The sequence below is a fragment of the Botryllus schlosseri genome, unplaced genomic scaffold (assembly GCF_051294905.1).
Source record: "Botryllus schlosseri isolate E-star unplaced genomic scaffold, Bs_hap1 Bs77a, whole genome shotgun sequence".
NCBI lineage: Eukaryota > Metazoa > Chordata > Ascidiacea > Stolidobranchia > Styelidae > Botryllus > Botryllus schlosseri.
The window spans coordinates 1-26,541 of record NW_027648686.1 but is presented as its reverse complement, the minus strand read 5'-3'; the positions used below and the strand labels follow the sequence as shown (position 1 = coordinate 26,541).

Genomic DNA, 26,541 nt, shown 5'->3' with positions numbered 1-26,541 from the left:
TTTTTGGGGGTATGAAATTGACCAAGATTTCTCCATGTTCCCGAAGGCCTAGAGCTACAATTCCGATATCAGATTGTCTAACTCTAAAAGTTACATCGATTGCACGCAATAACTTTTCCCTGCCTATTGTACTTAGAGAGATATTGGCAAATTTTGACATTTTTGGGGGTATGAAATTGACCAAGATTTCTCCATGTTCCCGAAGGCCTAGAGCTACATACATATTGACAACGATATTGTCAATGACAATGATATCGCAAGCAATTTTTGCCTGATTCAGTTTCAATTCAATGTTGATTCCTGATAATTTACAATTTTCGAGCAACTTTCAAATAAAATTTTGTTCGTTACTGGATCTGAACTTGTATGTGACATGAACTGAACACGGATATGGCCCATACCGAATCCTATTCAAAAATCGGAATAAAACCAACTTCTTTATTTCCTCCAGCTCCAATCTCTCTTTTTCCTCGTTGCTGATGACGTGAACCGGACGCAACCTTGTTCTCGTGGTGAGCTTAGGAGTCTTTGCGGCGGTAAGCGCAAAAGCCTTCACGGGACCTGAGATAACACGGGTTATCAGGAAATGTATGGTGACCAAAAATGCCTTAGATATAGATGTGAAAACCGCAGCCTACCCTTTTTCTTTGCGGCTTCTCTCGTTTGGGATGGTTTGAAGGCCGTGTTGACAGACAACTTCGGATTGAAAGGATACGGTTCAGATCTGGGCTTTTCCGGAAACTTACGTTTCCGAGAGGCAAAATGGAATGGTTTCACCACGGTAGGCTTAGGCGGTCCCTGAACGCAAGATAGGCAGTTGCATGTTCTATGTTCATGTTCACTATGTTGAGTGATTCATGCTATAAAAAGCTGTAATGCAAAAATCTGCATAAAAATAGTTCCTTATTCACTGAAAAACCATCCTGAGGTTAGTCTTCCGATCAAGTATCAAAAGTACGATATTGATTTCATTTTAACAACAGAATGTCGACTGTGCCAAGCCAAGATTTAGAAAAGCTAATAGAACGGCCACAGCATATTCAAACTTGATCAGAAGTGAAGTTTATGAAGTGACAACTATGTAAAATCATTCTTGGATTACCTTGGATGGCTGATATTGGCGCAGTTCGTTTTCGAACATATTCTCTGACAATAATCTGGTGGAAGCACGAGACAAGGATCTCTCGTGCCTTCCATGCGGTTCTGTGAAATTAGACACACGATTATTGTCACGCGCAGGAGCGTAGCCAGCCGAAAAAAAAAACAGGGGATATTTAATAAAACGGGGGATATTTTTTGAAAAGATGATATTCGTTATGCTAACCACTTTATTGCGGTTTAATACACACAAATGCCGATACAACAAGGATAAGATAATCTCGTTTGTGTTTACGTCTTGATACACATTTGCCAGTTATCTTAAAATATAGCTCTATTAAGCGCACTGCGCAGTCGCATGCTACAGTAACAAACGGAAGGCGCGTTTGCCTTGCGCGCCACTATTTGCCGACAGCGAGTTTCATGCGCGCGGATTTTGATACAAAGCGCGCTCGAATCATGACTCAACGCAGCAGGTGATCGATGATCCTCTCGCAAATCTCAATGTATCAGATCAGATGGAAATAGCAAACAAATTTCGATGCAACGAAATCACATGAATTAACCTTGAGTTGAAAAAATCCGCCCAACGTTGTTTACTTTGGGTTGATTTTCGAATTAATTTTAGTCTTTGAATAGCCTATAATTTCACACTTCATCTCGTACCCCTACTTTAGTGCGTCCTACCCCCAAGGAGTCCATGAACCGCTGGCTATGAGCCACTGCCGTAGTGTAATACTGCAGACTACTTATTACAACAAAGTTGTATAGCGTGCTCTGTCGTGGGCGCGCGTTCTTCTTGGTCCGCGGCTCGATAAGTCAAAGTAGACAAGTCAGCATTGCTCTTTTAATAAAACAACTAAAACATGACGATGCTCATCCGACGGATACTAAAAGACGACTGGCTCGGATGGTGACTAAAAGCGACTGACAACATAGGTTCGCAAACAGCAACAAATAGCAGCATGATTGATGATCAGTGCGGTCGGTAATCAACGTAATCAGGGAGCGGTACGCTACAAGGGCCCCCCTTGTTGGTAAAAGCTTTAGGATATTATAGAAACTAGAGACAACGATTTAACTACTAAGTGACGGACTCAATCAGCATGACACGGTAGGGATTACAGACTAAGATAGAATACTTAGTACATCTCTAATGGTTCAACGGCGAACGAAAGTGGGGTGGGTACGGTGGTAAAGACATGAACGACAAAATAATGTTAAGCGATAAATAGACATTACAATTGCGGCACGCTTTATATGACATACAGAGAGGTGAATAAGCTTGCGGCGAAACTAATATAAGTGAAGTGTTTTTTTCCGGTCACTAACTATATCGTCACTGGAAAATCGAACTGTCTTATAACCACTTTTAGTATTTTATTCTTGTATCAATAACCACTTTTAGTATTTTATTCTTGTATCAGTATTTGGACATACATCTTTTGTTTTAACTGGGTTTCAAGTACCTAAGTAGCATGAATGTCTACTTTTCTAGTGACTTGGACATATGAACATGAATTTTCAAGGTAAATTGAAAACCAAAACTGATTTATATCCAAATTATATGGCCAAAGTCAGTGCAAAAACGGACATAAGATTGTTTGGTTTTCCAGCGACAATATATGCTATATACATTGACTTCACATGATATTACCATCGATCATTTCCAATGACAAGCTAGACAGGCATTCGGAGTTTCCAGATTGTTGGATACAAGTGTGAAGAAATTGTTGCCGCAGCAACAACAACAATAACTGAGCCGCACACAAAAGCAGCAGAGTTAGCTGAATGGCAAAAGAAGCTTTAGACCTACCGATGACATCAGGTTTTAGAGAGAGAGAGAGAGGGAGAGAGAGAGAGAAATATTTAATGATTTGTTCAACCGAAAAAAAATTAGCGGATGAAATAATAACAAAGGAACTTAACGGTGTACGACAGGGTGTGATCGATGAGTCTGGGTAGGGTCAACTGGACTGATCACACCCTGCGTTCAGAAATAGATATTTGAAGAGCTTCCTGGAGGTACAGAAATTCATTATTCCATTGAATGGTACATTCAAATTGAAATGAGCCCGGATACTTTCGGCTGACACTCGTCGGGGGAAATCATCAGCAACTAATAGAGAATCAGAAAGAGCGTTGTATATATATCAACAATCGTATCACAAAATATGACGTCACTGAATATAATTTATAAATTGGTTGCAATTGACTGGGATTAATATATTCAGCTCAGCATAAGAAGTCAATGAAAAATTTGGGTTGGGATAATAGGGGGTCAGTGATGGGATATGATGTGACTTTATTTTTCTAGAGTTATGGTAGAGATACCAGACCCTAATTCAATCGCTAGATTATTAAACCTTGAGACTCATGATCATGGTTAAAGAATGTATTGTATACTGGTATGGACTTGAAAGTAACATTTACTCCCATCCAAATCGGCGATTTCAAAACCAAACATGGATAAGTAGGCCACACAATATCGAGGACATTACCAATTTGGGATATAGCCTATCATAGGATATCAATCCATTCAAATTACGTTATAGCGCAGGGGCGGGCAACTTCTTCAGTCGGCGGGCCGGATATAGGAAAATAAAGTACTTGGCGGGCCGGATTCCTGATTCTTGTATCGATACATTACTCGCCCATTTATCCACATATACGAGGAATAAATCGATTTTAATGAATGCATTTTAATGACAGCAATGTCACTTCAAAGCTATTTCTCGCCGCTAATGAGAAAGACAATGTCGATTTGAGAATATAGCATTGCCATACAGCAGTGGTCGGGAACCTGTGGCTCGCGAGCCAAATATGGCTGTTTTGGGGATAAGATATGGCTCTTCGACAAATATTTATTTTTGAACTGAATTGGTCAATGTTGCAGCGACTTGTTATCGAACTCTTTTCAAAAGCCTCAAATTCAAGTTACTGTCGCGCCGGCAACCAATATCACCCGCGCATTCGATGTAGCCTACCAGACTCGAAATCTTGGATTGCGCGATACGTTGATTGATCAAAGAGGATAGCAGACATGACGACACCAATATGAGAACGCAGTTTTCAAATATACATTGTCTTCCTGATCCACGCCACGAAATGAACTGCCGTGGATGTGACATTCACAATTACATACTCGATTTACAAACAACGCTATAGCTGTCCACGTTCTTGATTGGCAAGTAGCTCCACCGGCGATAAAATAGGCGTGTAGCCCAACGTTATATGTTACGTCTGGATACTTTGAGAAATCGATCAGTATTTAAATTTTCGGGATCAGTGCCACAGTTATATTGGATTAATATCAGTTATAATAAATTCTAAGCTATTTACGATGAATTGCGTTATCAGTGGTGGGGCTTGACCCGCGTGTGCCTTACCTCTCGTTTCGCGCTTCATTTTCGATTAATAAAATGCAAATTGTGGGAATTTGGGAGAAGAATGTTCAAAATCTAGTCATTCATGAACATCAATAGAAAATACCAATACTATTTAAAGGTTTCAAAATCTTCGTTAACAGCTTAGATTGGGTAGGCCTATAGATTGCTGTAATGACCATGTTTGGGACAACCTACGCATGTGATCATGGGTTCTCGCATTTAAAAGGAGCATCACGGCGAACCTACGTTCTCGTAACTCAAGTTTCGCATGCTCAAGTTAGGCAACCAGCATGATAAGTTCAAGTTTTTACAGAAAAAATGTGGCGCACACGACGAATCCCGGGTTGAGAGCTCGAATTAATACTACCATGACGTCAGAAATTTTCAATTGTAACGTAACATCTGATTGACATGTATGGCTCTTTGGGAGGTAAAATTGAAAACAATAAGGCCAATACGGTTCTTCGGACTAAAAGATTCCCGACCACTGCCATAGGCACCGCCATGTCTGCTCTCTGATCAATCAACACGCAGTGCAGTCCCTAATTAAGATTGCAAGGCGTTCGATAATCCCGGTACCCTAAATTTACCAAGATAGCAATTCATTAGGGTTGCGTAGGTGACGAGATAGCATCGTTGTTCGACTGTGTAGCAGCGTTTGTTTGACTGTGTGGCCTAATTAATCTAGATATTGAATTCATGCGACCCGCGTCCTCTGCGAATTTTGAAAAGCGGCTCCCGACCCGTTTCAAGTTGGCGATCCCAGGCAGAAGCGGTGTCTTGCAAAATCCTAGAAGTGTGGCGTGCTACAAGTCTGCAGTTACGTAATTAAAAACAAGAAAAATCAGCTTGGTGTAAATGACCATTGCAGTCGATAAACAGCATGATTACCACAGACGACATTAGGGTCAGAATAAATCTTAGATGCCGATAATGCAAGTCTTCTCGCTTCGACGAGCTTACGCGTAAGCTCCACTTTCGCACCTGCGCACATGCGTATATGATAACATATACAGTCTCTACAATTTGGCCTAGTGAGCAAGTAGTGGGAATCTCGGCAGACAGTGGCCACAGGCCACAATATTATGTAAGACGAAAAACTGTCCGCGGGCCGGACAAAATCCCTTTGCGGGCCGTATGTTGCCCACCCCTGTTGCCCACCCCTGTTGCCCACCCCTTATCGAAAGCCAAATATGGCATGGGCCGTTTCTGGTCTAATCATTCCTTGACTTCAACCTTAAATTCCTAATTCAAGGAAAAGAATAATCCTGAGATGTCTGGATTTTCGGTGTCCATTACAATGACGGTTATAGAGCCTGAGTTTAATAAATCATCCTCTGGTGGAGTTGTAGTTACGGAAATTTTGCGACAGCCTTCATAGTCAGAGTTGGGAAACGCGTACCGGAGTTTGTTAAAATGCTCCGACTCAAACTGCGACTAATTTAAAATCGAACCAAAGAACTTGAAGCAAGTTCAGACTCACTGTATTTGCAGTCTTCCCGAAGACCTCTTCGAGATTGCTCCTTTACTCGAGGTCGTCTCATCAATCGACGATCCGGCCGTGTGCGACTTATCGAGGCTTTCGTCTTGATTACTAGTCCTCTTCGACCTTCTCACTGGAACTTTGACCTCTGGCTGAAAATTCTCGTCCTTGGACGACTCTTCGGAAGATTCCATCAGAATGCATTCCTCTGCATTCTTTTTTGAACTCTCCGGCTGCGTTTGTTTCTTAGCAATTCGTCGGTTGTTATTGACATCGTTCTCAGTCGCGGCGGTCGAAATTTCCTCCGATACCACTGCCTGTTTCCGCTGGCATTCGGCACGTCGTTTCTGTTTCGGCGCACCATCACTGCTTTCGTCAGACAAAGAATTATTTGATTGTGAAGTGCTCTGGAGAGGCTGAATCAAAGCGTGATGAATGATTGTTGGCGCATGCATGCTTGAATGCTTTCATATGATCTCACCTTCGTGGCTTTGGGTTGGCTGCCACGTTTTTGCGTGGAGCCCGGCGTCATTTCCTTGCCGAAATCTATTTTCGCCTTCGCGGCGACTCCCATCGATTTCAAAGCGTCGGCAAAGTATTTTCTGATCAGTTTGTAATCGGGTTTTTTGTCGTACTGCAGATTTGAGACGTATCGCAGAAACTTTTCAAATTCCACAGCTGAAACGAGTTCAATAAAACACCCAACTTGCATACAGATATTTATAAAAAGAACTTACAATTAACATTATGAGGCGAGCGGGCTGAATGACTAGTAACCCAGGATGACATAGAAAGGAAGGGCAAGCAATGAAAATGAAGTGGCATGTGTCCGATGGCACATTTTACGTTGGATTATGAACATACAATGTCAAATGCAGACCCCTTTTCGTAATGCAGATCCTGTTGTGTGTCTTCTCGAAAATGGATATTCCAGATCACCAACGAAACTGTTCTTTGATTATACTCTCCAGTTGTTAATCGTTAACATGTGGCAATCAGATTGGGGCAGAGGTGTGCTGCGGAAGAGTGGTTGCAACGGAATTTATGCCGGTTTCTGGATTCCCCATAACTTCAATGTTTAGGACGCCAAATGTTTCGCTATGGTAAGTATGGGCAAATGAACCACAGAACCAAATGAGTATGTTTTGCAACTGCACACCGGTGCCGATGCTGAAGGCAAACAAAAGTGTCAAGATTACAATTGTCTCGTGTCTAACAATACTGTACAGCAGTAGTTCTTGACTGCTGGCCATCGTCAACTTTTATGCAGATTCGCTAGATATATTACAATTTTATATCTCAATTGCGCAATGCAAGCTGTTGAAGGCTTATCCGATTATCAAAGAGGTAAAGCATCAAATTTTAAAGAGATTACTGCTTTGCCAGTTTGCGGCTTTGTGACATATCACAACATACAGTTCATTGGCTACCTTCAACTTTAGCCGATAAGGTTATCGTATCACAGCAAAAACTGAAAGAAACTACATCACACTCCAGTGATTTTGACAAGGCATAAACAGCTTTACTACGTCAGTAAAGGACTGGATATGCCAAGGCCGTCCCCCATGGATTTTTTAAAAAGTTTTTCGATATATGAAGACTGAAGAGCTACAGAAGGTAGGATCCCGGCCCGGGAATCGGACAACCACGCCCACCCACTGATGAATTGATTTTAATGCTTTGATGCCATCTTGGCGGCGATCCGAGAGATTTTGATTTTAACGGAAGAGAATAGTGTGCGACTGTGTGTAAAGTATATAAACATTATGGCACATAATGGTAAATCATTAATTAAAACTTTCTTATGCTGTGTACAATAGGGTTGTTCAGATTTGGGCATTTTTTTGAAATCTTGTTTCGCGTAATTGCAAATGATAGTTTAGTACATAAAAACACTTCTAAAAGCGATTTTGGTCATTTTCATCGCGATCTTCCTTCTTTTTGTGTTCGGAGGTGGGGGGGGGGGGTCAACTTTCCTTCAGACGAATTAAATACTGCAAACCTGATGCGGATTAGGTGAATTGGAGCTACTATAAAGATGAAATTACATTCATATACAATATGTCTTTGATTGACATTTACTGAGTTGAAACAAGCTGAAAATGCCTGTATTCGTTCATACATAGGCCTACCACGCGGCTACCTATGCCAAATACGGGAAGGTGAGACACATTTGGAATGTATAGGAATGTAAGTATGTTCAATCGTGAAAAAGATAATTCAATCTGATATTTCCCAGCTCTACTCAGCCGTTTTCTACCGCAAACTTCACTAAAGCTACGAACCAGGAATGGTGAATCGTCGGTAGTAGGGAGAATTGGTCCGTGGGTCTTTGCGCGCAAGGAAGATCGCGATGAAAATGACCAAAATCGCTTTTAGAAGTGTTTTTATGCACTGTGACTAAACTATCATTTGCAATTACGCAAAACAAGATTTCCAAAAAATGCAAAAATCTGATCAACCCTAGTGTGCAATGTCTTCAACATTCACTTTGGTACTCTCTTGGTGGCGTTGATCGGTTTCCTGGCATAAATTTTGCAATTGACCCAACACTGGAATCCAAGCCTCAAACCTACTGAGATAAGAAATGCACATTGCACACCTTTACTGGAGGTAGCCTCTGGATATACGCTGGCAACTAACTTCTTCACATCGGCCATATGCTTGATCTTTTGGTCCTTAACATAACTCTTATCCGACAGTTCATTCTCCCATGGCAGTGATCCGGACACCCAATGGAGCAGTACGTATCCCAAAATTTCTAAATCAGAACGCCGAGAAGGCACTGCGAGAAAGCAAAAAAATTTTTAGCACATCTAAAATAAAATGGTGGAATCTGCAGGGACTGACCAACACCCTTATGAGCATCTCTGCTTGTGTATTCGATGGTGCCGTTGAGCGCCTTTCTAGGATCTTCCTCATATTCGTTATGTTTTCCGTCTACCAGATAGCGGTATGCAAGTCCAAAACCAACCAGATATATCTTGATGAATTTTGACGAGGAATTAATTGTTATTCCAGTATTTGTTATCACTCACCTGGCTCGGATCACTGTGACCCAATAAGACATTACCACCTTTCACATCGGCGTGAACATATTCATTGTCGTGCATATATTCAAGGGAATTGATCTGTGCATAGAAAAGAAGGGTTTCATAAGCCCTGGACAGCCTACTAGAGTAATACCACAGAAGTGATAAGTACACCAGTCCAACGTAGGCAAAAGTACAAATGAATGTTAGTAATTAACAGAGTTGGTCAAAGTAGTCATTGATGTTACTAAATAATGGCAGAAATAATATTGCAAAGTAGAATGATATGTCATACAGGGACTACTTGAAGTGTAAGCCAAAAAGTTCCGAAAAGTACTTAAGTAGCTTGGGACAACATGACACAGACCTTCTTTAGTCAATCGCCAGTGATCGTTTTTAAAAGTACTGGAATCATGTTCGCGATTAAATGTAGAATGAATATTTGGAAACATAAATAGATGTATTTTATGAATTATATTGACAAGTCAATAATAACTACTCCAGAATAATAGAACTACGTAGTTACAGACCCATTCTAGCAATAGTACTTATGTTTTAACAAAGAGCACTCGCTCAAATAAGATGTTTCAGAAGGTAGGTCTATGGAACTATTTGCAGCAGAATGTCCCAAACCCCTAACTCTACTGGTGACTGTAGCGGGAATAGCAACACTTCTACAAATTAATACACTCCTGGCATACAAGTATCACCATATCATATATAAAAATATTGCAAAAGCGGTGTGCGGCAAGATAGATACAGAATAAGACTGAGACATGGAAATGAATTTTGGGACTTCAGATATTCGGAACGACAAATTCTGGTTTAACTAGGCCATAATACCATTCTGATGTGCGGTCCAACATTCGAAACGAAAAATTGTTACAAAACATCCACCCCAGACCATAACACTGCGCTTTTTACTAAACGGATGCTTACCAGTTGAATTGCGAGCTGGACCGCAATACCTTAAGCAAACCTTAGCAAACGCTATACCTTATAAATGGGATGGACTTGGAAGCAAATGCCCTCTTAGATGAATGAATTTAATCACAAAAAAATAGAGACTCATATGTCCGTGATTTTGGTACTTACGACTTTGACCACATACTGTGCCTTCTCTTTACTTGCATTTTCTTTACTGGCACCGGCTGAAAAGTAGAGACAAACTTAAGCATGAAATATGAACATCACAATAGCCTATTCACATGTGCAGGAGCGCGGAATTACCTAAATATATCAATCCGAATCTACCGGATCCAATAGCTTCGCCGATGACCCACGTTTTCTTTCTCAAGTCCTCCATTTCTGTAGGCATTGATACGGCAGCAGCCAGTTGATGACCTCCGGCTGCTTTGGCACCTTTTTCGTTACGCTTTGGTGGCATTTTGGAACACTATAGGACACTTTAAAAATCTGTGGCAAAGTTCAGAAATTACAAGATGAATAATTAGGACTAGACCACGCTCATAAAATCTGACATGTGAATATATCAATGAGATACTCTGCAATCCGCACATGTTATATAATTTCGAGACGCTAACATCAATATTGATGTTTTCAATGTATGATTTCACGCAGAGTTGCAGCACAGTGGTCTAGCTGCAGTTGAAATGTCGCAATAGTGAAGAAATTGGAAAAATTACATTTCGCATTAATCATTGGAAGGGTATACAATACATCAATGAAACTATTGAACATATAATATTCGCAATATTCATTACTATTGCACAAAACTTTCAATTAAAGGATCAAAACACCAACGAGATTCCAGAAGTAGGCTTGTAACTGCTCCTAACGTAAGGAGAGTTATTGAAACCACTTTTAATTGAACTCAAATCCCACGACCGATCCAGACAAAAGATGATCCGTAGCTGAAGGTAGAAATGATATGTATTGCAATAATTGATGTAACGAAGGAATGTCCAAATACAGCAAATGAAACTGGGTCGTGAAATTAGGTTTTAAAATAGTGGTCGCCTGCGGTTATAGAAGACAAGCCTAAACAATAGAAACACATGTCAATAACTAGAGACCGCATAGAACACAAAGAACAACTGACAGCGTACCAACTTGACGTAGCTAACACAAACAGTACCAACGACAGAAACGAATAAACTAGTAGCGGCGCCCAATCAACATACATATAGAGAACAAAGCACGGGGCGCCTAATCAACTGATGACAATAATCACTACATCTTATTTGACGGGAACTTGAAGACTGGCATACTGCACACCTCGTGAAATGTGATTTACTATCGTGGACACCAGGTACGAAAAAATCACATTTTCAAATATTTGAATAAAATTGTGGTTGTAGTTGGCATAGTTTGTCAAAATAAGTGATTATAGACACCATGCGAGAATACAAATGCATCCTGATATCGTAAAATTATTATTGGTAGATTATATCAAAAATTTAGCGAAGATTGACCTGATATTAGAGCATTGGCGAAGTACATCATGATCCGGGTCGCGGGCGTACTCCTGATAACTAGGCTATTGATCATGTCATTACCAAAGTCAAAGTATATAATCGTTAGATATACAGATCAATAACAACTGCCTACTGTTATGGTGCCATAGCAATTGAAATGTTCAGTCGTTAACGAATCCAGTAGTGTTACAGCTATGGAGCGTAGGTTACCACAATTTTACTCGCCACCTTTAGAGTGCGATAATAACATGGATAAAGAAACTCAAAATTATGCAGGACATAAGTAGTAGGTATGATCGGTCGTGACCTGCCATTGGTTCTTATGGGCGGGGTGGTGACCTGCCTGAAAACCCGTGGTGGCATGCGGCTCTTATTTCTTATGAGTGCGGTCGCATGATAGCATTACGGAGATAGGGATCGGTCGCATGCTAACGTTTTCGGGTATAGGCGGCGGCGGCATGCTAACGTGAAAACTCGTGGTGGCATGCTAATGTTTTTTGGTATACGTGCGGCGACATGCTAACGACGATAAATGTGTCTGTCATGTATTCTTACGGGGTCTGTGGTGACTCGCCATGTGTTCTTATGGGTGCGGTCGCATGCGGCTATTGCGTCTTATGGCAGGGGGCGGCGAGCGGCTATTGCGTCTTATGGGATCGGTCGGACGCAGCTTCGTTGTGGGTATAGACCGCGGCGGCATGGTGTTGAATATGTATCAGATAAATAGTCATGTGAATGAGCCTTTGTTAATGTGTATATCGTAAATTATTATATATGATGTCGTAGTTTAGTCGTGACAAATGACCGATCGTGTTCTAAGTCTTTCCTCGCTATTGATCGCTAGCTGAATAGTACTTTCAGATCGGATTATTCGCACCTTGTATACCGCTGTTTCGCACCTACAGAATAGTCAGCTGTTCACAGTCGTGACTTCACCGCGATAGCGCAATTTTCGAATCAGTCGCATGGTAATGATTTGCTATTTAGTTTACCACAGAGCCGGTGTAGACGACGATTCGAATACCAACAATAGCCGCGTTCACATACTAACACTCCAAAAAGGTGTGAAATATTTCCTACGACCACTCACAAGATAGCACATCAGAATAGTCATCTCTCGTGGTTTGATGTTACAAAGATAGGGATCACGCACAAGTAATATTTTGGTAATAAGTTTGTCACATAACCGGCGCTTCCAATACCAACAATAGCCGCGTTCACATATTAACACTCCAAATAGGTGTGAAATAGTTTGCAAACCCGGCGATCGCTGACAAGATAATGTCTCAGACATACGCGACTTGATGTTACAGGCATATCGATCGCTCACGCGGTGAAATTTTCACGGCTTTTAACAGTATATTCATATTTATTGACCCGAAGAACTTTTCGCGTGCCTCTTATCAAGAGCAACCGGCACGATAAAGGATACAGAACAGAGATGGATTAAAAACCAAATGGCGAATTGTGACGCAATAATGCAAATTTATAAATAACATGAATGGAAATTCAGCCATAGCAACAATGCAGCGTATATAGCAACAAGCAACTTGAAAAGTAGAGCGCGTGAGGTATAAAATACAAATACAATGAGACAATGCAGCAACAGAGAGGAAAAAATTGAACAAAAACACGGACGAACAGCTAAGAACAACTAGTGTGAAATTTTAAGATTATACAAAAATTCTTTCTGGCGACAAAGGACCGGGTTGTTTAGTTTGATGAAAGTGGATTCCAAAGCAGTTAAATGAAACATTGATCTACCCTTGGATAAAACTGAAAACTTGTCGTCTGAATAGTTCAAGGCGCAAGACGGGTTGTCGATCAAATGTTGGCCAATTGAAGAACTGCTTGCCAGCACTTGGCTGTACGATTGGGATTTTGATGCGTGTTTGCATTGCTGAGTGACACTTTCAGAATCAGGGGACTGCGATGCCGATCTTATCCTCTTAGGAACGTGCTGTTTGATACGCTCAAGCAAACGTTGGGATGTGCGTCCCACGTACCGACTGTCACAGTGGCATTTGTATTCATATATTACCATACTTTGATGAAAAGCAGGCAGCACATCCTTTCGCGTGTTTGGCAAAATTTGTTTCGTTGTATACACAATCCTCGCATTAACAGTGTTGTAACAAGATTCGACGCATGATCTGATTGATTTGGTGAATCTATTAGAAACAGAGCCAAGCCAAGGAAGGTGTATGTACACCGGGCATTTGTTAGGGCCGAAAACTGTAGGTTGTCTGAATTTGCGCATTTTCTCCGCAATAGCAGAGTCAATGATGCAATCGGGATAGCCATTTTTGGACAGAATGGATCTAATCCAATCTAATTCTGTGGACAATTTGTCTTTAGAGCAAATCATAAGTGCTCGATGCACAAGGGTGGAGATCAAATTTAATTTACGCTTTTTCGGGCAAAAGGAGTTCCACCTAACATAATGACCGGTGAATGTTGGCTTCCGATAGACTGATGTGGTGAATTGGTGACCCGTTTTTTCCACCAATACATCAAGAAATGGTAGGGAACTATTTTGTTCTTTATCTACTGTGAATTTAAGGGATTGGTGCATTGAATTTAACGTATCGAAAAAGGCATCACACTGTCGCTCACTTTGAAAAACTACAAACGTATCATCAACGTATCGATAATACATAAGAGGTTGATCAGGGCCCGAGAATAACTTATTCTCATGGAACCCAACAAAAATATTCGCGAGGGTAGGTCCCAATGGTGAACCCATAGCAATGCCGTCAATAAGCTTATACATCATATCGTTGAAACTGAATTCAACCGACGACGTTGATATTTCAAGCAGCTCCAAGAAAATCTCCCGCGGAATTGGAGGAGGTTCAAGATCACCATTGTAAAGAGTGTCAGCGCAAATATTGAAAGTTTCAGTCAATGGCACATTAGTAAATAAACTAACAATATCGAATGAGCTCATATATACATCATTGGGATCAAGGCCGAAATTTCGAATTTTCTGAACAAATGTGAAGGAGTCACTCAAGCAATTATCTGAATAAACAGACCGAACCGGTTCGAGAATTGCGTTGAGCCATTTTGCTAAACTATGTTGTGCCGAACCAGACATAGAAAGAATCGGACGCAGTGGCGTGTTAGCTTTATGTATTTTCGGCAAGCCATACATACGCGGTCTTTGTGATCCACACGGTCTGATGAATTCATAGACTTCTTTTGGGATAACCTTCTGATTTTTAAGAGCTAGTAGACGACGCTGTAGTTTACCCTCATTCTTTTTCGTATTATCATTCGAACTCGATGGTCCGAGGAAACTGAACTTGGAAGAATCTTGAAGAATGCTCTCCATCTTTTGGCAATAGTCTGCTTTGTTGAGAATGACTACTCCGTTACCTTTGTCCGGTTTTGTTATATAGATATTCTTGTTGGAGCGAAGTGATTTGATCGCTTGCCAACATTCCTTTGTCATTAAAAAATCACCAACGTCAACAGGAGTACCACAGTATGCATGGGCTAAGTCACTCAACCTAGCTTTCAAACTTGAATACTTCTCTCGGCTATTCGCGGTATGATGCGCAAGTTGAGCCAGTAATACTTCAAATTCGGAAAATATCTCTTCACGCTTCACATTCGTAGGCGGCATGCAGAAGTCCAAGCCGTGCGAAAGCACAAATTTTTCCGATTTCGTGAGCTCATAGTCGGAAAGATTATGAATCAAGTTATCGTTCACTTTCGATTTTCCAAACCGGTGTTGAAATAAAAATTGTAAGTTGCGTTCATTCTTCATTTGGTTTTGCTTTTCTTTTTGAGCATCAATAATAGCAAGGTAGCGGCAAAATCGGATGAGATCAAATATCGACAAAAACTCTCTGGCGTTCTGATCTAGAGAACGGCAAATTTTCCGTACGTAAATTAAAGTTGAACGGTCTTTTTCAATCTCGTCACGAAGAAATGCTCGTTCTATCCTCGGATTATGCCTAGCACGAGAATTTTCAATCCTTGCCTTCATGAACTTGGGCAGAGTGCGCATGTTGATGCAATTCGTCAAGAAGTCAATTGATGCTCGTAAAGCTCTGATTCTTCCTCTCACTTTGACTATCCGATTAAGCAACTTAATCTGAGAGTCACTGTACCTCTTCCGAAAATACTTGAATAACTGGTTGGTGGTACAGAACTTGAACACGGCTTTTAACAGTATATTCATATTTATTGACCCGAAGAACTTTTCGCGTGCCTCTTATCAAGAGCAACCGGCACGATAAAGGATACAGAACAGAGATGGATTAAAAACCAAATGGCGAATTGTGACGCAATAATGCAAATTTATAAATAACATGAATGGAAATTCAGCCATAGCAACAATGCAGCGTATATAGCAACAAGCAACTTGAAAAGTAGAGCGCGTGAGGTATAAAATACAAATACAATGAGACAATGCAGCAACAGAGAGGAAAAAATTGAACAAAAACACGGACGAACAGCTAAGAACAACTAGTGTGAAATTTTAAGATTATACAAAAATTCTTTCTGGCGACAAAGGACCGGGTTGTTTAGTTTGATGAAAGTGGATTCCAAAGCAGTTAAATGAAACATTGATCTACCCTTGGATAAAACTGAAAACTTGTCGTCTGAATAGTTCAAGGCGCAAGACGGGTTGTCGATCAAATGTTGGCCAATTGAAGAACTGCTTGCCAGCACTTGGCTGTACGATTGGGATTTTGATGCGTGTTTGCATTGCTGAGTGACACTTTCAGAATCAGGGGACTGCGATGCCGATCTTATCCTCTTAGGAACGTGCTGTTTGATACGCTCAAGCAAACGTTGGGATGTGCGTCCCACGTACCGACTGTCACATTGGCATTTGTATTCATATATTACCATACTTTGATGAAAAGCAGGCAGCACATCCTTTCGCGTGTTTGGCAAAATTTGTTTCGTTGTATACACAATCCTCGCATTAACAGTGTTGTAACAAGATTCGACGCATGATCTGATTGATTTGGTGAATCTATTAGAAACAGAGCCAAGCCAAGGAAGGTGTATGTACACCGGGCATTTGTTAGGGCCGAAAACTGTAGGTTGTCTGAATTTGCGCATTTTCTCCGCAATAGCAGAGTCAATGATGCAATCGGGATAGCCATTTTTGGACAGAATGGATCTAATCCAATCTAATTCTGTGGACAATTTGTCTTTAGAGCAAATCATAAGTGCTCGATGCACAAGGGTGGAGATCAAATTTAATTTACGCTTTTTCGGGCAAAAGGAGTTCCACCTAACATAATGACCGGTGAATGTTGGCTTCCGATAGACTGATGTGGTGAATTGGTGACCCGTTTTTTCCACCAATACATCAAGAAATGGTAGGGAACTATTTTGTTCTTTATCTACTGTGAATTTAAGGGATTGGTGCATTGAATTTAACGTATCGAAAAAGGCATCACACTGTCGCTCACTTTGAAAAACTACAAACGTATCATCAACGTATCGATAATACATAAGAGGTTGATCAGGGCCCGAGAATAACTTATTCTCATGGAACCCAACAAAAATATTCGCGAGGGTAGGTCCCAATGGTGAACCCATAGCAATGCCGTCAATTTGCTTATACATCATATCGTTGAAACTGAATTCAACCGACGACGTTGATATTTCAAGCAGCTCCAAGAAAATCTCCCGCGGAATTGGAGGAGGTTCAAGATCACCATTGTAAAGAGTGTCAGCGCAAATATTGAAAGTTTCAGTCAATGGCACATTAGTAAATAAACTAACAATATCGAATGAGCTCATATATACATCATTGGGATCAAGGCCGAAATTTCGAATTTTCTGAACAAATGTGAAGGAGTCACTCAAGCAATTATCTGAATAAACAGACCGAACCGGTTCGAGAATTGCGTTGAGCCATTTTGCTAAACTATGTTGTGCCGAACCAGACATAGAAAGAATCGGACGCAGTGGCGTGTTAGCTTTATGTATTTTCGGCAAGCCATACATACGCGGTCTTTGTGATCCACACGGTCTGATGAATTCATAGACTTCTTTTGGGATAACCTTCTGATTTTTAAGAGCTAGTAGACGACGCTGTAGTTTACCCTCATTCTTTTTCGTATTATCATTCGAACTCGATGGTCCGAGGAAACTGAACTTGGAAGAATCTTGAAGAATGCTCTCCATCTTTTGGCAATAGTCTGCTTTGTTGAGAATGACTACTCCGTTACCTTTGTCCGGTTTTGTTATATAGATATTCTTGTTGGAGCGAAGTGATTTGATCGCTTGCCAACATTCCTTTGTCATTAAAAAATCACCAACGTCAACAGGAGTACCACAGTATGCATGGGCTAAGTCACTCAACCTAGCTTTCAAACTTGAATACTTCTCTCGGCTATTCGCGGTATGATGCGCAAGTTGAGCCAGTAATACTTCAAATTCGGAAAATATCTCTTCACGCTTCACATTCGTAGGCGGCATGCAGAAGTCCAAGCCGTGCGAAAGCACAAATTTTTCCGATTTCGTGAGCTCATAGTCGGAAAGATTATGAATCAAGTTATCGTTCACTTTCGATTTTCCAAACCGGTGTTGAAATAAAAATTGTAAGTTGCGTTCATTCTTCATTTGGTTTTGCTTTTCTTTTTGAGCATCAATAATAGCAAGGTAGCGGCAAAATCGGATGAGATCAAATATCGACAAAAACTCTCTGGCGTTCTGATCTAGAGAACGGCAAATTTTCCGTACGTAAATTAAAGTTGAACGGTCTTTTTCAATCTCGTCACGAAGAAATGCTCGTTCTATCCTCGGATTATGCCTAGCACGAGAATTTTCAATCCTTGCCTTCATGAACTTGGGCAGAGTGCGCATGTTGATGCAATTCGTCAAGAAGTCAATTGATGCTCGTAAAGCTCTGATTCTTCCTCTCACTTTGACTATCCGATTAAGCAACTTAATCTGAGAGTCACTGTACCTCTTCCGAAAATACTTGAATAACTGGTTGGTGGTACAGAACTTGAACACGGCTTTTAACAGTATATTCATATTTATTGACCCGAAGAACTTTTCGCGTGCCTCTTATCAAGAGCAACCGGCACGATAAAGGATACAGAACAGAGATGGATTAAAAACCAAATGGCGAATTGTGACGCAATAATGCAAATTTATAAATAACATGAATGGAAATTCAGCCATAGCAACAATGCAGCGTATATAGCAACAAGCAACTTGAAAAGTAGAGCGCGTGAGGTATAAAATACAAATACAATGAGACAATGCAGCAACAGAGAGGAAAAAATTGAACAAAAACACGGACGAACAGCTAAGAACAACTAGTGTGAAATTTTAAGATTATACAAAAATTCTTTCTGGCGACAAAGGACCGGGTTGTTTAGTTTGATGAAAGTGGATTCCAAAGCAGTTAAATGAAACATTGATCTACCCTTGGATAAAACTGAAAACTTGTCGTCTGAATAGTTCAAGGCGCAAGACGGGTTGTCGATCAAATGTTGGCCAATTGAAGAACTGCTTGCCAGCACTTGGCTGTACGATTGGGATTTTGATGCGTGTTTGCATTGCTGAGTGACACTTTCAGAATCAGGGGACTGCGATGCCGATCTTATCCTCTTAGGAACGTGCTGTTTGATACGCTCAAGCAAACGTTGGGATGTGCGTCCCACGTACCGACTGTCACAGTGGCATTTGTATTCATATATTACCATACTTTGATGAAAAGCAGGCAGCACATCCTTTCGCGTGTTTGGCAAAATTTGTTTCGTTGTATACACAATCCTCGCATTAACAGTGTTGTAACAAGATTCGACGCATGATCTGATTGATTTGGTGAATCTATTAGAAACAGAGCCAAGCCAAGGAAGGTGTATGTACACCGGGCATTTGTTAGGGCCGAAAACTGTAGGTTGTCTGAATTTGCGCATTTTCTCCGCAATAGCAGAGTCAATGATGCAATCGGGATAGCCATTTTTGGACAGAATGGATCTAATCCAATCTAATTCTGTGGACAATTTGTCTTTAGAGCAAATCATAAGTGCTCGATGCACAAGGGTGGAGATCAAATTTAATTTACGCTTTTTCGGGCAAAAGGAGTTCCACCTAACATAATGACCGGTGAATGTTGGCTTCCGATAGACTGATGTGGTGAATTGGTGACCCGTTTTTTCCACCAATACATCAAGAAATGGTAGGGAACTATTTTGTTCTTTATCTACTGTGAATTTAAGGGATTGGTGCATTGAATTTAACGTATCGAAAAAGGCATCACACTGTCGCTCACTTTGAAAAACTACAAACGTATCATCAACGTATCGATAATACATAAGAGGTTGATCAGGGCCCGAGAATAACTTATTCTCATGGAACCCAACAAAAATATTCGCGAGGGTAGGTCCCAATGGTGAACCCATAGCAATGCCGTCAATTTGCTTTGCTTTACATTTCTTGATGTATTGGTGGAAAAAACGGGTCACCAATTCACCACATCAGTCTATCGGAAGCCAACATTCACCGGTCATTATGTTAGGTGGAACTCCTTTTGCCCGAAAAAGCGTAAATTAAATTTGATCTCCACCCTTGTGCATCGAGCACTTATGATTTGCTCTAAAGACAAATTGTCCACAGAATTAGATTGGATTAGATCCATTCTGTCCAAAAATGGCTATCCCGATTGCATCATTGACTCTGCTATTGCGGAGAAAATGCGCAAATTCAGACAACCTACAGTTTTCGGCCCTAACAAATGCCCGGTGTACATACACCTTCCTTGGCTTGGCTCTGTTTCTAATAGATTCACCAAATCAATCAGATCATGCGTCGAATCTTGTTACAACACTGTTAATGCGAGGATTGTGTATACAACGAAACAAATTTTGCCAAACACGCGAAAGGATGTGCTGCCTGCTTTTCATCAAAGTATGGTAATATATGAATACAAATGCCACTGTGACAGTCGGTACGTGGGACGCACATCCCAACGTTTGCTTGAGCGTATCAAACAGCACGTTCCTAAGAGGATAAGATCGGCATCGCAGTCCCCTGATTCTGAAAGTGTCACTCAGCAATGCAAACACGCATCAAAATCCCAATCGTACAGCCAAGTGCTGGCAAGCAGTTCTTCAATTGGCCAACATTTGATCGACAACCCGTCTTGCGCCTTGAACTATTCAGACGACAAGTTTTCAGTTTTATCCAAGGGTAGATCAATGTTTCATTTAACTGCTTTGGAATCCACTTTCATCAAACTAAACAACCCGGTCCTTTGTCGCCAGAAAGAATTTTTGTATAATCTTAAAATTTCACACTAGTTGTTCTTAGCTGTTCGTCCGTGTTTTTGTTCAATTTTTTCCTCTCTGTTGCTGCATTGTCTCATTGTATTTGTATTTTATACCTCACGCGCTCTACTTTTCAAGTTGCTTGTTGCTATATACGCTGCATTGTTGCTATGGCTGAATTTCCATTCATGTTATTTATAAATTTGCATTATTGCGTCACAATTCGCCATTTGGTTTTTAATCCATCTCTGTTCTGTATCCTTTATCGTGCCGGTTGCTCTTGATAAGAGGCACGCGAAAAGTTCTTCGGGTCAATAAATATGAATATACTGTTAAAAGCCGTGTTCAAGTTCTGTACCACCAACCAGTTATTCAGGTGAAATTTTCGTAAGCAGTTTGTCACAGAACTCGTAAAGATTTAATAAGTAACGAATAACAGACCGCCAGTGTCGGTAACTTGAATAGCGACAAATTGTCACTTATTTCTACTCTAACCCTAATCCTTTGTGAAGTGTAAGCTTATTCAAAAAGGTGCGAAATAATTCTAAAATCCTACGATCGCTCACAAGATAACACCTATAAGACATAACCATCTCTCGTGACTTGTGGTTACATACATTGCAATCGCTACAATGTAATATGTTGGTAGTTTGGTGCAGAACTGGATTTCACGAGTCTGATATAATATGAATATTACCTATTAAGTAATAAGCACCGAATAACAGAACCGTCGCAGACGGTGACTTGAATATCCAAGATTTGATACTTTCCGCGATCGCTATATGTTTCACGTTCACTTTAGTTGTATGACAAGAATCATGCGAATATTCAAGCAATGTATCAATTTGACAACTTGAAATGAAACTTACTACACAGCTCAAGTTGATTCGTATCTGAATGTGTTAATCCGGTACAATTCTAATTAATTTGAGAAATCTTTTTAACGTGATCTTTTGATTCGATCGTAACCTGAATATTACTGACGCCGACTTTCAGTCACATTGAATTATTCACACATTCGCGCCGCTGTTTTCACGCCTATAGAATCAATACCAACTATAACTCTACAAGAATCAAGAATCACAAGTATGTGCATTATACAGTTATTGTCGTTGTCAACTTCAAATCAAACTCTTAATACAAACACGCATCTTATCACTTGTCAACTCTATCATGAAAATCCTCGAACCTGTATTATTAAGAATGTTATAGTACGGCGTCGGAATCCACTCGCGAGATGTACTAAAGGTAAATTGAGATCACCCAAAATGAAATATTTGGACTTTGACATAGTCTGAATTGCAATAGATTGACAAACATGACTACCAACTTTCAACCCATACATATTTAGAGATTATGCGCATGTTGATTTGAAACAAGTAATGACCATACAACTCTATTCACGACTGAGTTTTCCGTTTGTCAAATAGAGTTTCAGTAAATAATTTCACTATACTATCATGATATTCAAATGTGTTACTACACACAATAGAATCAATCAATGAAATAGCACCTGTTGTAAATATTTCTTACTTGACAACCACTTGTACATACCGCGATCGAGTTGCGACACGATGAGTTAAATCGGAATATTTCCATCTATTTGTCGAAACCTTGTACAAGCTATCTGGTTATTTTTTCGTTGCAATTCAGTTAACGGAAATAGTATTACGTCTCGACATCTTACCATCTTACCATACTCCAAAAAGCCAACAAGGAAAAACCTAGTCAAGTAAATCGTTTGTAACTCACCCAATCAACTCAAACAGTATCAGTATGAAAACAGTCAAGCATACACGAGTCCATACAATCGCCACAATCTAAAATCCATAGCAAGTTCGGTTTTAGGCATATACCGTCAACTCGTCTTTTTTGTTCAACTGTAAAAGTCGTTACTATTCTGCGAGACAAAGAAATTACTATGCGGTATATTTTGTAAGATAACAGTAATTACTTCTCGGTGCCGGCGACTTGAGATTAACATAATATGTTTGAGTATGCGAGATTTGAAAGTCTGCCCAACATGTTGAGAATTCATTTCTTACAATCGAACGCAGGTGTTATATTGAAAATTATCATGATGTAAACATAAGGATTGACACATTGATTTGACGTATGTAATAGTTGATCACGACTTGATTATTAAATTATTCGCGTTAATTAGACCCGCGTTGTGTTGAAAGTTATGACAGCAACAAACTTTTCGGAAACATTGTTATTAACATATTGATTTGTAAAACTATACTTGTCTGAAATGTTCTTGATTTGGAAGATATTCCGTGTTGGTACAAATCACTCTGCGTATTGCGGATATCAGCAAATATTTTACAAATGTAATTGTTTCCAGTACCCAAGACTAAAGATGAAACAACAATTTAGTTTGCTGATAAACAACCGGTACAATACTTTATCATCATAATCCGCGGTGAGAATTGAAACACTTTCGCGCATTACACGGTGTCAAGATATCACACTAGGTGAATTGGCATACCGCCGCTTGAATAATACCTAATCCGTTCGCACCATTTCACATACTTTGATCATTACAAAAGTAAATTGTGATATGTTTGTTAGATGCATCCAATTCAGTTAGAAATGTCTGGTGCACAACAATCGTAATATCAAAAAAGTACTTGCTACACTGTTATTTGCTAAACGTGTTTTGCATTGTTGTTCATTTGTAGTATTGATTGAAATTGTTCTTGAACCCTCAAATAATAATTCCTGACATGAAACCAAGCCGCTGAAAGTCGTTACCATCACGAAGATACAATGTGTACGATGTTTGTCAAATGAGTCCTACCTGGCCAACAGAAAACAATTTTCACTCACTCGAAATGAAACCAATGTGATGGTCTCCAAACGATATTTTGTTTGTGTCAAATACTTTGCAATGAACACATTTGCGTGGTTGAGCTTTACATCATCAAGCTGTTATTTGTAAATCAAGATTTCGGTAAACTTGTAAATGTATCGTTTAACTAACCGACATTTAGTGATTGGGGAACATACCAGACGATACACACCCATCTCCGAAATACTGCATTGATCTTAATTTCCATCATCGTGATAATCGAAGTACATTTCTTTCGAATTCGTAACAACCGACTATGACATGATAAATTTTTGACAAGTTATGCTTGGAAGATTGGTTGCATATCGCGAAAAAAATAATATACCACTCATATTGATACTGTTACTCCATTGATCGATATTTTCAAACGAGTAAAATTTATTACTTGAGTGTCCCCGCTTAATGTAAATGAAAACTCAGCCGTCTTTTAACATCACAAAGACATTGATAAAAAGTAGGCAATCAAACACAACACTTTGTACGACACTAATTATTGTTCCACACATCTCATTTCATACTAAATGTATACGAAAGATATTCATGACACATGAAAATATTCCCATGCTACAAACCTGTACAATGATCGGTGGTGCTTTCAAACTGTTTCGATATCACAAGAACTTTATTGTCTGAATGGGTGTTCATGTATCTTAATAATCAAATAGTTCAACACAGAACTAGTACGAACAGAAACATCAGAGTTGTTTACACAAAAGTTTGTATGTGCACAGTATGCGAATACCATGTGTAAGTCTAGCACAATTGCGGTATCCATCCGAGTTTAGTTAACGCAAATTTATTACAACGAGCCACGTAAACTTTCGTGAAAGAAAAGCATACTCACTTCCAGAGGGTTATGTCAACGCCATAGCAGTAAATCAGCTACTCCAACAAGAAAGTACATATGTTTTCTAGTCACGGTCCTTACATCTTTCACATAGATCAATCTACTTTGCTAACGAAAAGTGCTGAGTCATCACATGATTGCCCTCACAACAAAACAGCTAGAAGATATTATCATACAAAAATATTCCTAACCCTTTGCGCACCAGTGACAAATCATACAACAAACATTTTTTGTGAGTCGAATTGTTGTTCAGTGTCAAGTCTACCTGTTGAAACGTACATTAAAACAACACAGTCACAATTCAATTAAAACCACGAATCTATTTTCATTTCGTCACATACAGAAAAATAAATTTTCTTTCCCCAACACATACTTGTAACCAATCGCTTTCATTAAACACACAACTCCATAAAAGTATTTACTTTCTACAACATAGACATTCCGACGTAGTCAAGAAATATTTTTATTAATCAAAATCATCGACTTCTGTTTACGGTGTTAGTGTGTGCATGTCATACACGTGGGGCCCGTATTAAAATGGACACGACACAACTGAATGTAAGGAGATAGAAGTCTATCGCATAGATTTACATGTGGTCTTCGCTACGGTTTCAAAAAAAAACGAATCATCTCTTTTGCATTGATCTAGACCGAGCAAGTTAGTTAATGACCATGATTGTGTTTGTCATATGTGAATGATAGGGTTACTGTCAAATCTACATACAACAACCTTCTGGCACTCATAATAGCGATTTCATTCTCTCCCTTCGTAGTCATATACCCCCAACTCGGCTTTTTTGTTCATCGACAGCTGCGTTTAACAAGACCAACGACACTGAACCCACGACGTTTACCTATGTAAAATTACCACTTTCACTTGGCAGTCCGTCGTTTACCTGGATAAACATATCATTTTCACTTGGAAATCTATTTTTTCCCAGAGTAAGAAACCTTTTTCACTTGGAAATCTATTTTTTCCCTGGGTAACAAACCTTTTTCACTTGGAAGCATATGTTTTCCCTGAGCAACAAACCATTTTCACTTGGAAATATATTTTTCCCTGAGCAACAAACCATTTTCACTTGGCGGTCCGTCGTTTACCTGAGTAAAAATATCATTTTCGTTTGGACATCTGACGTTTACCCAGTGTAACAATACACTCTCACTTGGCCATCTAACTTTTCCCAGCGTAATAATACATTTTCACTATGAAATCTGACATTTCCCTGAGTAACAATACCGTTTTTACTTGGAAACCTATTTTTTCCCTGGGTAACAAACCATTTTCACTTGGAAATATATTTTTCCCTGAGTAATAATCCATTTTCGCTTGGAAATGTGGTTTTTACCTAAGTAAAAATACCGTTTTCGTTTTGAAATCTGACAACCACACACATCAATTTGGTATTTGCTGTATTGGCGAAAGTTTGAAATAGATTACAACGAACAGTGACGAAAATATACACGACAACCGGTTTCAGAGTATACTCGCGTCGGTAGCAACACATCTATATCATCGGTTAACCACACGAAATAACAATATACTCTTGTATATCGAAATGTATGCTTTGGAAAATGACGAATATTGTATGTCCTGATGTGTGTGTGTGTGTCCGGGTTCGTACTTTAGTTTTTGCACAGAGTCCATACGTCCGAATAAAACACCACCTCGACTTTGGTACCTGGTTGGTACATGGATAACGGCGGTCGGAAATCGACGAATTTAGGTTCTGGTCGTGCTAATAGCTCCGGGCTACTTGTGATTTTCCTCACACATGTTTACTATATTGTGTCACTCTTTATTGGTCAATACATATCCCATCGCTCAGTCTAAAATCGGAAACCCGAGAAAGTATTAACCGGATCCGGATATCAACTCTGAATCAAAAAAACCAATGAAACATGGTACACCCCGTGTTTCCATGAAAATAACAAGACATTACACATCAAGTATACTTCACGATTGTTCATAGATACCAAGTATTCGCGTAAACGAGGTGTACATACATCATGGATAACATCATGGCCGGCATTACAAGCATCATGGACGACAAATTCATGTTCTCAAGTCTCATACATGAACCGACTCTGTACATTCAATGTGGGGGGTAGATGACTTGGAGACAGACAAACACACATA

General features: G+C 39.9%; 3 protein-coding genes across 3 annotated transcripts; all 3 read right to left on the bottom strand.

The window, feature by feature from the left end:
* Positions 1–6,263: 6,263 nt before the first annotated feature.
* On the bottom strand, positions 6,264–9,260 carry LOC145432677 (uncharacterized). Its single transcript, XM_080309512.1, has 3 exons — positions 8,821–9,260; positions 8,573–8,755; positions 6,264–6,648 (listed from the first exon to the last, which is right to left on the bottom strand). The coding sequence occupies exons 2-3, from the start codon at positions 8,628–8,630 to the stop codon at positions 6,392–6,394; spliced, it is 315 nt and encodes a 104-aa protein (XP_080165638.1). The 5' UTR covers positions 8,631–8,755; positions 8,821–9,260; the 3' UTR covers positions 6,264–6,391.
* A 759-nt stretch (positions 9,261–10,019) lies between these two features.
* Positions 10,020–10,411, bottom strand: LOC145432679 (serine/threonine-protein kinase VRK1-like). Its single transcript, XM_080309515.1, has 2 exons — positions 10,233–10,411; positions 10,020–10,153 (listed from the first exon to the last, which is right to left on the bottom strand). The coding sequence occupies exons 1-2, from the start codon at positions 10,387–10,389 to the stop codon at positions 10,071–10,073; spliced, it is 240 nt and encodes a 79-aa protein (XP_080165641.1). The 5' UTR covers positions 10,390–10,411; the 3' UTR covers positions 10,020–10,070.
* A 5,203-nt stretch (positions 10,412–15,614) lies between these two features.
* LOC145432678 (uncharacterized) lies at positions 15,615–19,851 on the bottom strand. Its single transcript, XM_080309514.1, has one exon. It carries the CDS (start codon positions 18,455–18,457, stop codon positions 15,920–15,922), a length of 2,538 nt encoding a protein of 845 aa, XP_080165640.1. The 5' UTR covers positions 18,458–19,851; the 3' UTR covers positions 15,615–15,919.
* Between the last annotated feature and the right edge of the window lie 6,690 nt (positions 19,852–26,541).

What these genes read in the sequence shown, in the direction of transcription:
- LOC145432677 (XM_080309512.1), bottom strand. Translation starts at nt 8,630, where the DNA reads ATGGCCGATGTGAAGAAGTTAGTTGCCAGCGTATATCCAGAGGCTACC. An exon ending in AGAGGCTACCTCCAGTAAAG is followed by an intron (nt 6,649 to 8,572) that starts GTGTGCAATGTG and finishes AACTCGTTTCAG; the next exon opens with CTGTGGAATTTGAAAAGTTT.
- LOC145432679 (XM_080309515.1), bottom strand. Translation starts at nt 10,389, where the DNA reads ATGCCACCAAAGCGTAACGAAAAAGGTGCCAAAGCAGCCGGAGGTCAT. An exon ending in ATTCGGATTGATATATTTAG is followed by an intron (nt 10,154 to 10,232) that starts GTAATTCCGCGC and finishes TCTACTTTTCAG; the next exon opens with CCGGTGCCAGTAAAGAAAAT.
- LOC145432678 (XM_080309514.1), bottom strand. Translation starts at nt 18,457, where the DNA reads ATGAATATACTGTTAAAAGCCGTGTTCAAGTTCTGTACCACCAACCAG.